At 37.1% G+C, this 15178-nt stretch overlaps 1 protein-coding gene across 1 annotated transcript in view; it reads right to left on the bottom strand.

Moving 5' to 3' along the window:
* Window positions 1–2058: 2058 nt before the first annotated feature.
* The window catches only part of LOC107293460 (usherin-like), a gene marked incomplete at its 3' end in the record, with an annotated part of 212151 nt that continues 199031 nt past the window's right edge, over window positions 2059–15178 (bottom strand). Inside the window, exons 31-32 of the mRNA XM_015822612.1 lie at window positions 3624–3783; window positions 2059–2230 (exon numbers count right to left, since the gene is read on the bottom strand). Of these exons, the coding sequence (XP_015678098.1) occupies window positions 2059–2230; window positions 3624–3783 (332 nt within the window). The remainder of the gene's footprint in view (window positions 2231–3623; window positions 3784–15178) is intronic.

The raw sequence follows: 15178 nt of genomic DNA, 5'->3' as shown, positions 1-15178 counted from the left end.
TTGAGCAAAATGAATGCATACAGAGTGTCTACACATAAATGTAAATGTATTCATAATCAAGAGCAGAATATTTTCTATGGCATTTATGAAAGCAAATGTCCTTATATAGGTATTACTATAAAATGATGAGAGTGTTTAAAACAAACAGGGACAATCTCATGTTTATATTCAAGATATTTTCAGTTGTATCATGGAACTTAAACTGTTCTTTAATCAAAAAGCAAAAGGAAATGACTGCACAAAATAATAGCAATGACATTTAAAAGACATTTTTAAGTGCCTGTAGTTTTTAATAAATATTTTTCCCTTCTAGTTTCACATGTTCACCATTTTAAGAAGCAGGAGAGAGAGAGAGAGAGAATTATCAGCTTCCTTGATATAAGGAACAATTATTATCACCTTAATGACTGTATCTCTGAGTATGTCTATAAATGTCACAAATCTTTCTTCCCAAATCTTCTTGGGTATTTTCTATCTTGAAGTTGAGAGCCTCCAGTATGATCCTCTAATTCAGTGATGGCGAACATTTTAGAGACCGAGTGCTCAAAACCTGGCCCTGCCTCCGCTCCACCCCCTGCCCTGCCCCGACTCTGCCCCCCATCCCCCACCCCACCTGCCCGCAGAGCCACTCACCACCTCCAGGGCCCGCCACAGATCGCCCAGGCAGCTCAGCAGCGCTATGGCGGTCACGCCCTCTGCCCGCGCCCTGCAGCATCAACTGTGCATGATGGGATGTGATGGCAGAGTCTTGTCTACGCTGCCTGGCTGCCATGTCCTTGGCTGCGCTGCTCTGGGTGGGCCATGCTCAGGGGCGACTCTCCTTCGGGGGGCTGCTGGAAAGGAGGGGGTCATGGGGGGAGGTGAGGCTGGGGCAATGGCCCCTGTGCCCACAGAGAGGGCTCCGAGTGCCACCTCTGGCACCCATGCCATAGGTTCGCCACCACTGCTTTAATTGTTGAGCTACAATTCTCATCAAGCCTGACCTGGCTGGAGATACACAAAGTTTATAGCTGCCCTAACTCTGCTCTTCCATCAACCCATTCCTTTCTCCAGACCTACATGGCAATTGATCTTAGGAATCTTTTCCTATTCTTCTTTGTACGAGAAAGTAGCACTGAACAGGCTGCAGGACCTTGAAAAATAGTTCTTGGACCTAAGAACTTTAGAGAATACCACATTTCCAAAGAGCTTTGGACTCTTGGGGCCTTAGTAAGAGTAAACTGGAAATTGATTCTGAATGATGAAATAGAAGGCAAGATCATTTCCAAAGACAAGAAAGTAGAACAGCTGAAGAAAAAAAAGGCTTTTGTTAGAAGACTCCCAAATTGCAGTTTGTCTATAGGAGTTGCAATAGTACAAGATCAATTGTGAAAGAGCTAAACTTTTAGGTAAGAGCTCTATGATATTTGCATATAAAACAAAATGACTGCTGACATCTTGAACATTTCTTTTATAACATGAATGTAATCCCCTAAATGAGTTCAAAACATTTTATTATTTTTTTTAATTGGAAAAAAAAGAACCAGTATGGCATAATGGTTAAAGATGTTGGACAAGAAAAGGGAAATCCAGATTTTAGCCCATCCTCAATCACAAAAGATTTTGGGTAACTTTGGGCCAGTCATTCTCTTTTAGTTCAGCTATCTCACAATGTTGCTGCTTTGAGAAAAATCAGAGAAGGAAATGCTATGTACAACACCTTGAGATCTTGAATGAAAAACAGGATGCAAATCTACATATTTTTTTTACTAATAATCAGGCTGGAATACCCAATTCACTAAAGTAAAATGGGACTTGCTTGTTCCCATTATGATTCTTATGTATTGAATTGCCAAACCTTTTCTGTCTCTGTGATCCAATTTGATTTGGGTCATAGAAGACTTGATTTTCCCCACACCTATTTTGAAAGAAACATTCAATTTATTCTTTTCCTTTAATGTGCTATATGAAAACTTAGCCAGTTTGACTTCCATCACAACAGATAAAAGAAAATATAGATATCACATACAGAAGCTATCATTTGCTCAGCTGTCACATTTATTACTTTCCCCAACTTACTGCTAACTTGATGAAGTATTCAGTACCAGGGGAAAGGTCTTCTATAGTATAGTTCTGAAAAAGATCTGTAGAGTTATAAATTGCATCCCAAACTATAGATTTTTTCTCTTTCTTGGCAATGTACAGGATATAGCTATATACCAGTCCATTTACTTCCTTTGGAATATCCCACCTGCAAAAAGAAGCAACACATAATTGTACAACAATTAAAGAGGGCAGTGAGGGAATATGTAATAATAATAATAATAATAAAGTTGGAAGGGACCTTGGAGGTCATCTAGTCCAACCCCCTACTCAGACAGGAAACCCTATACCATTTCGGACAAATGGCTGTCCAGTTTCTTCTCAAAAACTTCCAGTGCTGGAGCATTCACAGCTTCTGGAGGCAGGTTGTTCCACTGGTTAATTGTTCTAACTGTCAGGAAGTTTCTCCTTAGTTCCAGGTTGCCTCTCTCCTTGGTTAGTTTCCACCCGTTGCTTCTTGTCTTGCCTTCAGGCGCTTTGAAAAATAGCTTGACTTCCTCTTCTTTGTGGCAGCCCCTGAGATATTGGAACACTGCTATCATGTCCCCCCTCGTCCTTCTCTTTGTTAAACTAGACATACCCAATTCCAGCAACCATTCCTTATATGTTTTAGCCTCCAGTCCCCTAATCATCTTTGTTGCTCTTCTCTGTACTCTTTCTAGAATCTCAACATCTTTTTACTTATTTACTTAGAGCAGGGGTTTCCTCCCTGAGCAGGGGATTGGACTCGATGACCTCCAAGGTCCCTTCCAACTTTATTATTAATTCTAAACTTGGCCCTTTTATGACTTGTGGACTTCAACTCCCAGAATTCCTCAATCAGCGTGCCTGGCTGAGGAATTCTGGGAGTTGAAGTCTACAAGTCATAAAAGGGCCAAGTTTGAAGACCCCTGACCTAGAGAGTGAAAACTAATGTAGTCATCAAGCAACTTGGGGCAAGTATTGAAGAACAAATAAAGCAACATAGAAAACTTTTTAATACAAAATTTGTAGCAGGGTGCAAATTATTTTGATATTGCAGTTAGAGTGATAATATCTTGATCATACCACAAAGTCTTCTCCCTGTATTACTATTTGCACAGAGGCTATGACCATATGTAGGTTACACTGATTGCATAAAGACTAATGGAAATTAACTTGGCAAATGGTAATCAAAGATTTACAGAGCCACTATACTAATCACTTCTGTGCATTTAATCATAGTAAATGTATGTCACAGACCTTATTTGTGATTTAATTCACTAGAATTCTTGCATAAATTGATACTATATGTGTCACAGGTAGAAAAAGAACTTGGCGCTGTCATTCTTTAACCCTTTCTTATAGGGCTTGATTTCCAGACTCTTCATCATCTTGGCAGTCCTTTTTAAAACTTTTTAAAACTTGCTCAAATCTGCCACTGACCACTTAAACAATGGGACCCAGAACTAGACATAGTTAGCTGAAGTGCCCAGAATAAGAACTCAAAAGGAGAGCTATTATGTTTGCCAAGATTGTACCACTCCAGTGCTACTAAGTAAAAAGAACAAATTTTACTTAACTGTGCTTCTACTGTTCTAGAATCCAAAATTATCAGGACTGGCACATCCACGTGAACTGGGGGGAGATCCGTTGTAAGCACTGTGATCTGGGTACTGTTTTTGCAGCCAACCATTGTGCAAGCAGAGATTAAAAAGTGGTATGGTGTAAAAACTTTTAAATCTACAAAAAGGGGATAATAGACATGAATAGTCATTGTATGTAATAAAGCATTCTCAAATATTTATCTGCCATATTTCTGTACATTGTAAATGTCAATTAGTTACCACTCATATAAAAATAGCTCCTGAATTATAGTGAAAAATATAATATACAAAATGTAATCATACAAATTAATAACAAGAATATGTAGCTAAATTAATTTTTATATACTGATTTAGGATTTTGTGACTGGTATCTGTTGGGCAACATTGGGCTTCAGGTTTTAGTGACCATCATCTAGATCAGACATGTCAAACTCACGATGTCACGTGACGTCGCGCAACGTATCGGGACGGTTTTGTCATTGCCGGCAATGGGGTGGATGCGGCTTCCGGATGACGCGTCCGGCCCGCGGGCTGGCAGTTTGACACCCCTGATCTAGACAACAGATTTCCTGGCAATTTGGCTGGCAACTTCAGAGACATTGTGGTCTGCTAGTAACTAAGTAGAGACAGGGCTCCTGTCTTTTTGGCCCAGAATTCTGCTGCTAATTAGTCTTTAGACAAACTGGTTTCTATTTGATGCAGGTTGGTAGGGGTGGTCTCTCATTGGCTCTTTGTGCTTGATTCTGATTGGTTGCTTTGGTGGCATTGGCTCTTGATTGGTCCTTTGTTCATGTCAGCTTCCAATTGACCAATTAATTAGTCCCTACTCAATTGTCTGTAGACTCAGTAGTGTACTTTACACCATGGAAGACAATGCGCACCAGACTTTCTCTCCAGACTTTCAGACAGGGATTTTCCTCAGCATTGTTCGAAGATACTTAAGAAGAAATTTATCAATTTATAATTTTTGAAGGGTTGTGCACCACAACTGAGAGAGTGCAGGGTATAATTTGGTGATATAGGGACATTTGGAGGGTCAGAGATGAAATTTGTCATCTTTCCCCCCTAGGATGTTCAGGATGGGAATGGCAAACGAACCTTTCCTGCTCTACATTTAACATCTACCCTGCCCAGTCATCAATTGCTATTTTTCCAATCAGTTTTAGAGGTGATGATGACAGCTTTTAAAACTGGGAAAGAGTAGTTTTTTCTTAACAGTGTCTGACTCTTGTTTTTATTCATAATGCATTACAAAATTAATAACAATAACAAAAACAACAACTTGCTGCCACTTCAACTGCTCATTTTAAATAAAAGCAAGACTGAAATGAGATCTTTATTTTTAGATACCAAAGAAACAATGATTCCCCCCCCCCAGATATAACATGATAAATAAACACAAAAGTAGGAGACAGAGATGTTAACAAGTTTCAACAGCCTTGGTTGATTTCTACCAACAATGAACTACATGAACCACACATTTAAATCAAACCAACATCAATTACTTGCCACATCTGATCCAATTTATACTGCTTGTCGGAAATTGACCTACTCAAGTGCTTCATAATGGATCAATTGCTTCAACAGATGCAGGTAGAAACATAAATCTAAATCCTGGTCTCTCCCCTAAAACTCTAAGGTTACTGTTTGTCAAGCCCTCCTGATTATGGCTTCTTGTTTTCCATTTGCTTGATTGGATTATTTGCATAAGAGCAAATGTAGGCAGTTGTGGACATGAAAAACAGATCATTCTAAGACGCATTAGAAATGATTCAGCAAAAATTATCTGGAGTTGCCTTGAAAAGAAAGGCAACTCAGTATATGGAAGTCTCATGGATTCATGTCAAATAAACTACAATTTACTCTAAAGATCACAAGTTATATGCTATTTAACAATTGATTTTATGCCTTTCTTGCAGAAATTTCATTGATTTCAATTTACAAAGTGAACCAATAAACAGACAATGATTTCCTTTTAACTTTCTACAGAAATTGAATATTTTATTATGTTATTACTCACACCCACATTAGTAAATTAAAATCCAGTCATTGCCCTTTTTAATCTGTAAGGTATCATATTTATCAACAGCATAGCTCATTCTAGCTAAACTGTTTAATATGATGACATGTTTCAGCCTTTATTCCACACTAAAGATTTGGTTGTACACACTTTCTTTGCTATTTATTTCTTCACAACTATATCGATCACTAAGCTTGAAAAGTTTACATTTGCTTTAATGTTAAGATATAATGGATGCTACACATGGCAGTGAAGTGTGATGGTACTGGCCTAATTCAAAAAAGCATTGGTGACCTAGCTGTGAAGTTTTTAAGGAACTGCAAGCTGTTCTAAAATAGTTTCATTTCCAACACCTTTTCCTATCTTTACTGACAAAATGTTTTGAGCTAATAGTCATTGGATCTCCAGACCATTTAGGAATTTAAAAGTTAATGTTGCATTTCAAATTGGACCCAGAAATGAACTGGAACTGAAATCAGAAAGGACTGCCATAATATAAACACCTAGATAGTCCCTATCAACATCCCTCTGGCTTACCTTTGATCAGCTGATTTCTGGGCTGTTTTAGAGGTAGCATCACTACATATAATTTATGACAAAATGTAAACTCAAGCCTTTAAATCACCCCCAAACTCCAGACAGTTTGCATTAAGGAAACAATAAATATATTCATATTATAATAAATAACAAAACACCATAAGCAACTTTAATGGGTAAAAAAAAACTGTGCTAGATTTCTGTAAATGCTCTATAAGAAATGTGCTTGTGAAGTTATTTCTGACAGAAGTGTGAGGAATCTATGAATTTTAAGAGCAATAGATTCCAAAGGGAAGGGATTCCCACAGATAGTGGTTCTGTACTCATTCCTTCTCCTGTCGTTTCTATGCTGATTATACATGGTGGGGGACTCATAGCATCCCCTCACAGGCATAATCAATGGGAAGAGTAGACAATACATTTCAATAATGGCTAACTGAAGTATAAGGATTGTAGATTGCTATGGTTAAAACCTATATGATCATAATTAGTATTTCAATTTAAGATGATAAAAAAACTTTGCTCTATATGAGGGTTCTTAAAAATGTTGTACCCAAAAGAACATTTACAAACAATTTAGTGAATTAATCCACTGTCGTAATTTCTAAGGTGCCTTGTCTTCTCATTCAGATAAATAGACAAGGCACCCACCAACAGTATCTCCACCTTATCTAGTTTAAGTCTCAATTATATTTCTCTTCTTCAGCAATTAATATTGATAGAGAACATCTACTCCCTCACTTGAATTTGACAAAAATGAGAACTGTGTTATCTGTATTGGTGACAACTCTCCCCTCATCTCAAAACAAAACAAAAAAACCCCTCTTCTCCTAATAGTTTAAAATTGATCTGCACAGTTTAGGCAGTAAATGTGTAGGAGATGGCCAGGCTGAGCCCGAGGGAGGGGTCAAATGCATCATAAGTCACGAGTCCCTATATATTTGCAAGAGATCTAAGTCCAGCTCACTTTGAATGCCTTTCTTATCTCCCACTCATTTCCCTTGAACATTAGTTGATCAGATTCTTGTAGAGAGCTTAAGCTTGCAATAAATCTTTATACTCATTTGAACTGCCTGAATCTCCTGATTTCCCCAGAGTGTGACAAAATATAATAAAACAAATTTGCAAAAATAATGGGAATGTCAGTATTTTGAGATTGGTAAAATCAGCAGACAGGACTTAGAATATATTTTAATGTGGTTAGGATATTATAGCAAATTAATCTTGAAATCATATCAAAGTTCACCTCCAATTCATTTTACCTAACATAATCAAGCAGTTATTTTGAGATGATTTCTGCTGCTTTTTAATTTCCCAAGACTTCAGATATCTTTTCTGTAATAACCAAGCATTTTCTTCCTTCTTCTGTGATTGAAACCCACATTTCATCAAGCCATCACCACCATCAGAATCACTCCCTTCTATTTGTGAAGATAGGCCTGGTAGCTAAATAAGTCTGAAACTTTTACACAAAGCTTCCCTTCTCTTGTTGCCCAACAAGATAAATTGTAAAGACAATATGGCAGGAAACAAGGAGTCTTTTTCCTGATGATCACTGTCTATTGAGTTTGGAGGAAATGGTGCTTGTGTGAGTTTTTCCTATGGAAAACATTTACAAACAATTAATCTATTTAATTAAGCCACATGATGGATAAGTGTGATTTCTGGGGAAGAAATGGAGGACTGAAAACGAACTCCACAAAAAGTAGAGCTGATGACCATGGTGGAATGAAGAGCCAGATCTTTGATAATTCCTCTCTGGACAAGGAGGGGATTTGAGATCACTGATGAGTGCTCCAGACAGCTGCTTCTCAATGGAAAACTTTATAATAGTGGTGTCCACTGGGTTTAGAGCTCCAGGAGATAAGGGAATAAGCTTTGAAAAGATGCTAAGTTCACATATTTGCTTTTCTAATCACTTACACAAATAGCTTGTTAAGTTTTCTTTTTTTATTAAAAAAAATAAGAATGTCAATGTGGAAAAGGAAAAAAAAAGCAAATTAATTCTTTCTTCACATTGTTCTCTAGGAACTCCTTTAAAGCTAACTTTTAAAAACATATGGAATATTGCCCGTTAGCTGGGGTCTCAGATCTAAATAGTAAATTGATGATATGTTACAAGTCAAAGAAGAAGTTATGGTAGCTGCTTCTTCTTCCCTAAAACATCAACAAAATCTGCATACTTTTCTGGCAAAAAATGAAGTTCAGAGAACAGTGTGAGAAGGAGAAAATGAAAAGGGTCAAATGCCTACAAACAGTGTCATTGACATTTTGGAGAGGAAAAGAAACTGCTTATTGTTTCCAGTGAATATTAGAATTACTGTGTTTCCCTGAAAATAAGACCTACCCCAAAATAAACCCTAGCTTGATTTTTTCGGGGACTAATATAAGCCCTACTCCAAAAATAAGCCCTAGCTTTAGGTCGAGGCGCATGCCTAAAAATTAAGCTAGGGCAAGAGTGGGGGGGGGGTAGAGCTACGCCAGGTGCCCCGCACCTGCTTATTGTTGTAGCCAGACCTCCTACACCCCAACACCTGCCTCTCCTCCCCTGTCCACATCTTCTGCGGCTGCTCGCCACCGGGGCAATGAGCACGAGTGGCGATCAGGAGCCGCAGAAGAAGTGGATTAGCTGGATGGGGCTGTTGGTGCCACCACTGACAAGTGAGACCATGGAGAAGGCATCCCCCCAAAATAAGATCTGGTGCCTCCTTTGGAGGCAAAATGAAACATAAGACCGGGTCTTATTTTCGGGCAAATACCATATGTGTCTGAAGTCAGTCTACCCAAGCATAATTAGGACATGGAAGGAACCAAGACTTTATGGTTGTTTATACTCAATTCCAAAGGAGTCATATGATGCAGTATGGGAGCTGAATTGAGAGGTCTTCTGCTGTCAATTCATCCCCACCTGCATAGGCTTTTCCAATAGTTGTGAAGCTAAGCCATATGGATGCAGCATAGTCACATCTATGAAATTAGCATTCACCCAAGAGCCCAAGTGAACCAAGAGTTCAATCTGAAAGCTTACAGAGGTGCAAAGGCTAATAGGTATATTGTCTGGTTGCAGTTGCAATTGGCTAGTATGGGGTGTTCAAGTTCCCTTTAATTATCCTTGGACTCCCTGCAGAGTTCTTAGAAGGGGAAAGTGCAAAATTTCCTTGAAGGCAAAGTTTTAGAGTGGTCTGAGCATTTTCTTACAAGGGCATACATTTCCATAGATGCAGTACCTCTAGCTGACTCTGAGCAAGAAAGCTACATGCCTTAGTGCACAACAGTAAAAACACAATCTAAAGTCTCCATTTTTTTTAATTTCTCCATTGTAAAGAGAGCTCTCTTATTGCTCTAATTTGCATGGATTCTACATCATTGGAATCCAAGGTGGCAATGGGGAGGAGTGATGAATAGGTGCAAAACTTCTGTGCCTCAACTCCTCAAAACTGCTATCAGTTATCATGAAAAGCTGAAAGGACTCTTCCAGATCTTTCCTGTCTTACCAATTCATCTCTTATTTCATTGGAAAGTCCTTCCTGAAATTGGTCAAGCAGAGGAAAATCATTCCAAGACATAAAACTAGAAATCAATCATGTAGTCATAAATTCAGTAAGTTCCTCCTGTCAGCTGTCAGATCTCCCAATTTGCAGTTGCTATTCTGGTTGAATAATCAAATGCAGCTCTAAATCTTTGCATAAAATTGTGATAGCTATCTAAATTGGTATCATTATTGTCAATGAGTGGAAGTGCCCATCTGGCTGCTTCTTCTTTAACTAGGTTTAGAACAAACACAACTTTGATCCAACATGAAAGAAATTCTGCTGACCTGGCCACAAAAAACAATTCAAACCCTATTGTGAAAATGGGGAATTTATCTTTTCTCTGCCCACCCACCTCCATCCTCTCTGATAAACTACCAGGAGAACAGAACAGAACAGAACAGAATAGAACACGACTGGCTGCAGAGCAACTTGTAGAGCTGTCCCAGATAAGGTAAGCTTTGTACAAAGTGCTGCATTGTACAGGTATGTTATTTTTGTGGCTACCTGATGTTAATGTTGAAATAATTATTCAGCCGCTTGTTCTGCAGACAGTGGTGTCTCGAGATTGTGTCTCGAAGTTGTGTCACCATATTCTAAGTCTAGAAGTCCTCTTTAACAAGAAAGTAGGGAGGCTTTCAAAATTGATATAAGCCCTCTGAGTTTGGCAAAATAACCAAATAGGAGTATCTAGGAATATGAGAATTTACTGTAATATGGTTTTGTTATTAGAACAGAATGCTGAAAGTCCATCAAAACTCCTATCTACATCAACCTGTACATAACAAAACAAAGCAGAGTTGTTTTATATTTCTTTCTGTCATATTTACTTCTTTCTCAGAAGTCAGATATTTCTGTAATGCCTTGTCATTCTCCTCCCCTTTTCCTTGAGTCAAACCCCCATTCCATCAAACAGAATAATATCTTCATTGTTATTGCCATGAGAAACTACCATCTATAAATACTTAGAGCAAAATAAGTGCTGTATTAACAACTTAACATCCCAATCTACAAAATCCATCCAGATAGATAAAATGTCTGATGATATTAAAGACTGCTTAAAGATGTAAACGGAGTCATTTTATCCCCCAGTTCCTGTATTAATAAATTCTATCCTCTGACATTATTCTAGTAAACATCACTCCAAAGGTTTTTTAAAACATATTCTTCAATTGCTTTTAAAATAATGACATAAAAATGAGAAAACATACAAAAATAAAAATATATGTATTGCCAACGAAAAAAAATATCACAGAATGTACTTGAATAATAATCACATTAGATGTCTATACATAGTTGTAACTATTTATAGTTAAAATGATATATTATCTTTTTTCTTTTAGTTGTTTTTCCCCCTTTTTAATAAAAAAATCCTACTTTAAAACATAAAACTATAATGAAAGGATGGGAATCCTATGGACTCAGATAATAATGAATTGTAGTTCCTGTATTTGTTAATGTTGATCACACTGGCTGAGTCTGCTGATAGTTGTATTTCACTAACATCTGGAAGAATGCAGAACTTTATTCCTAATCTGCTTTATTTTAAAATATGTGGAATTAGCTGGCAATAACCCACTCAAAGGTCTTTTTTTTTTTTTAGGAAGTAGATGTATTCAATTGGCTTTTAGCTGTTGATGTCTTCAGATTATTGCTACCATCATCTAGGTGAAAAGTTTTTATGGGCAATGTGATTCTTGCAAGCAAAACAGGGAGGACAGTATCAGAATCACAACTTTGTCTATGAAGCCAACATAATTTACCAGTTCTCAAGATGATGATTCAAATATACAGCAAGTCTCTGCACAATATTATATTACTATCAATTTGTCCAGCCAGGTGTCAGTGACATTAACAATAAAATCGTGATTTTGAATCTATAAAAGTTACATGTTACTTAAGCATTTTTTAAAGTAATAATTTCGATTTTAGATAGGAGCTCTGTAAGAACACATCAAGGGGACACCTGATGGGGGAAAGAGTTTTAGGTGTATAAAATAATAATCTCCAATTGTGTAATCCTACTCCTCAGAATAAAACATGCTGAGACTTACTCTTCAAAACAGATATGCACAGAATTAAACTGTACATATCTTGCAGTTTAGACATGCTTCTAAATCTCACAGAGTACAAAAAAGTTCCACTACAATAGTTTCCTTCTTTCTAACACACACAAATACACAATCATCATGCACAGCACAGGTAATGAAACTTCAGGGATCTTGTCAAAAAAATAGCGTAATATATAGATGAAATTTCAGGTCTTTCTTTATGATATAATTGACAACTAAATAATAATGATATTAAAATCTCACAATCAAGGGGGGATATTAACATCATTTATAATTTGTGAACAAGATCACTTGAAGTGTTAATACCACTTTACAATGCCTTGGTAAGGCCACACTTGGAATACTGCATCCAGTTTTGGTCACCGCGATATAAAAAAGATGTTGAGACTCTAGAAAGAGTACAGAGAAGAGCAACAAAGATGATTAGGGGACTGGAGGCTAAAGCATATAAGGAACGGTTGCTGGAATTGGGTATGTCTAGTTTAATGAAGAGAAGGACCAGGGGGGACATGATAGCAGTGTTCCAATATCTCAGGGGCTGCCAAAAAGAAGAGGGAGTCAAGCTATTTTCCAAAGCGCCTGAAGGCAGGACAAGAAGCAACGGGTGGAAGCTAACCAAAGAGAGAAGCAACCTAGAAAGGAGAAACTTCCTGACAGTTAGAACAATTAACCAGTGGAACAACCTGCCTCCAGAAGCGGTGAATGCTCCAACACTGGAAGTTTTTAAGAAGAGACTGGACAGCCATTTGTCCGAAATGGTATAGGGTTTCCTGCCTGAGCAGGGGGTTGGACTCAATGACCTCCAAGGTCCCTTCCAACTTTACTATTATTATTATTAAAATATTGTGCAAAAGATTAAAGAAATGTGGTTTCCCCCAAAAAGATTTCCAAAAGAAATATTTGATTTGTAAAACAGGAAATACGTAACCTCTCCAGAAAAGAAGATAAACTAGAAATACATTTGTGTACAAAAGATACACAAATGCACACAAAACAATACAAGTTCAGGCATGCACCATTTCAGAACTTTATGAGAAATATTAAGCAATATAGTGATGACTATTGAACATTGAAACAGCTTGCCTCCTGGAGTTGTGGATGCAACTAAGTTTTCAAGAAAACCATTTGTCTGAGATGGTATGAAGACTCCTGCCTCGGGCAGAGAGTTGGACTAGAAAACCTCCAATGTCCCTTCCAGCCCCATGATTCTATAATTCTAAATGGTATAAATGATAAACAAATTGTTCTGTAGCAACATGTTTTGGAACTAAAGCTAAAAATATATTGCAAATATTTAGAATCTGATAGTAATTCAGTTGTGCATTCTTCTGAATTTATTATTCCACTCGCTGCTTTCTTGATGAAACAGAGTGAACCACAATACAGTTATTTAGTGTGTAAATATCCCTCCACATAAGGTTCCTCTATTGGCTCCAACTGTTAGCCTTATTTTTCAGCATTAAATCTGAATTTCCTTGCATGGTTGGTTTAAATGAGGTCATTACATTGCCATCCACGGTTTAATTAATATTTCTTTGCTTTCTCATTTCAATTAGTGAACAGTCAAACAGAGTGGCCCTGATCCTGATCTTATTTGCCAGCATAAAAAGGGGAATGCTATCACTAAAGGTTTCAAGCAAGGTATTAATCATATAAAACAGATAATTCAACTTTATCTGGGGTAAGAACTATTAGAAATCCTGTGCAGGGATAGCCATTCTGAACAATTATTTTACAAATCTGTTTCATCAGATTTATATCAGTATAAATGGAAATGTCCTGTAGTAAATCAGGAACTAATTGCTGCAAATCTGATTCTTACATGTGGATCCAAAACCTGCTTGCTTGGAAGCATGTCGTATTGATTTAGGCAACCTGACAAATAAGTTCCTATGGGGCATTTACTGGCCAGCACTATAGAATTTTCTTGAGTATTTGACAAAACATATTAAAAAAGGAAAGATGAGGGCTTAATTGAAACAAAAGGCAATTTTGTATGCAGCAATTTGTATTTGATAGAGCATATCAATGTAAAGTATAGGCATATTTCATGAAATGTGAAGGATGTCAGATTTTATTTCAAAATATTAAGACAATATGATTCTTTCCCCATCATCATAGCTTTTTTTAGTAGTACTTGATATCTTTTAACAGCAATTTTATAATGGGATTCATTATCCAGAGAAATGGAGGTTTTCCCTCCACTAGATGTGTTCAAGCAAAGGTTGGATGGTCATAGTTTAGATTCCTGCACAGAGCAAGGAAAGAAATTATTTGAAGACCTAAATTTGTCCCTGTCACCTCTATCATTCCATGACTAAGAAAGTGCCTATTCCTTCTGCTAAGTCAAAATTAATGAAACACGTCTCTATCAATTGTGTGTGTGTGTGTGTGTGTGTGTGTATGAGAGAGAGAGAGAGAGAGAGAGAGAGAGAGAGAGAGAGAGAGAGAGAGAGAGAGAGAGAGAGAGAGAGAGAGAGAGAGAGAGAGAGAGAGAGAGAGAGAGAGAGAGAGAGAGAGAGAGAGAGAGAAGAATGTGTTAAAACCAAACTCTACATCACATAGTTCAGGCAGGATAGGAACAGTGGCCTTGTTTTAATGTGTATGTCTTTCCTCAATACTACATGTCAGAATCTTGGAAAGCAGGTCCCATAATCCCAGAACATCAGAAGCTATCAATGGTTACTCACAGAAGGAAAGTCACTTTGCAAATCTTCAAAGACATTCTCATTCCAATGATTGTTCTTTGTGATCCAAATTTTGGCACTGAAAATAGACTGCCAGGTAATGTTAAACTGCAAATGTACTAGAAAACCTAAATTAAGAGTAAATGACAGATGAAAGGATAGTGAAGCTGTAATGCAATCTTTCATGCTTTCCCATTGTAGAATTAAGCAACAGACAATCACGTTTCACAATTCCATTCTCAAGAATGCTTGTGAAAGTGCTCTTTTTAAATAATTTTTAACTTCTCAAAGAACTAATATATTTTACCTATTGCTTTATATAATACCAATATCTTGCCTTTTGCATAATTCAGACTCAAGTTATCCATTCATCAGCTGAGAAATGTAAAACTTTTAATAAATAATTGGTTCTGGGTAAAAGCAAACAGAAATAGAGAAGCTCTTTTTATCTCATCTACCTAAAAACTTAGATTTTTAAAGCAGTCCCATGCGGAATATACCAAATAAATATCTCCTCTACCACTTTTATAGTTGTTTTTCCTAAGGGAAAAGATATTTTTAACAAAGATGAAGGAGACACAAGGAGGAGATGGATGAAGCAGAGATGCAATTACTGAAAGTTGGGTGGCATACAATTATTATTATTATTATTATTATTATTATTATTATTATTATTATTATTATT

This window comes from Protobothrops mucrosquamatus, unplaced genomic scaffold (assembly GCF_001527695.2).
Source record: "Protobothrops mucrosquamatus isolate PMUCROS unplaced genomic scaffold, P.Mucros_1.0 scaffold1626, whole genome shotgun sequence".
Taxonomy (NCBI): Eukaryota; Metazoa; Chordata; class Lepidosauria; order Squamata; family Viperidae; genus Protobothrops; species Protobothrops mucrosquamatus.
Note: the sequence above shows the minus strand (reverse complement) of the source record. Positions and strands in the feature narration are given on the sequence as shown.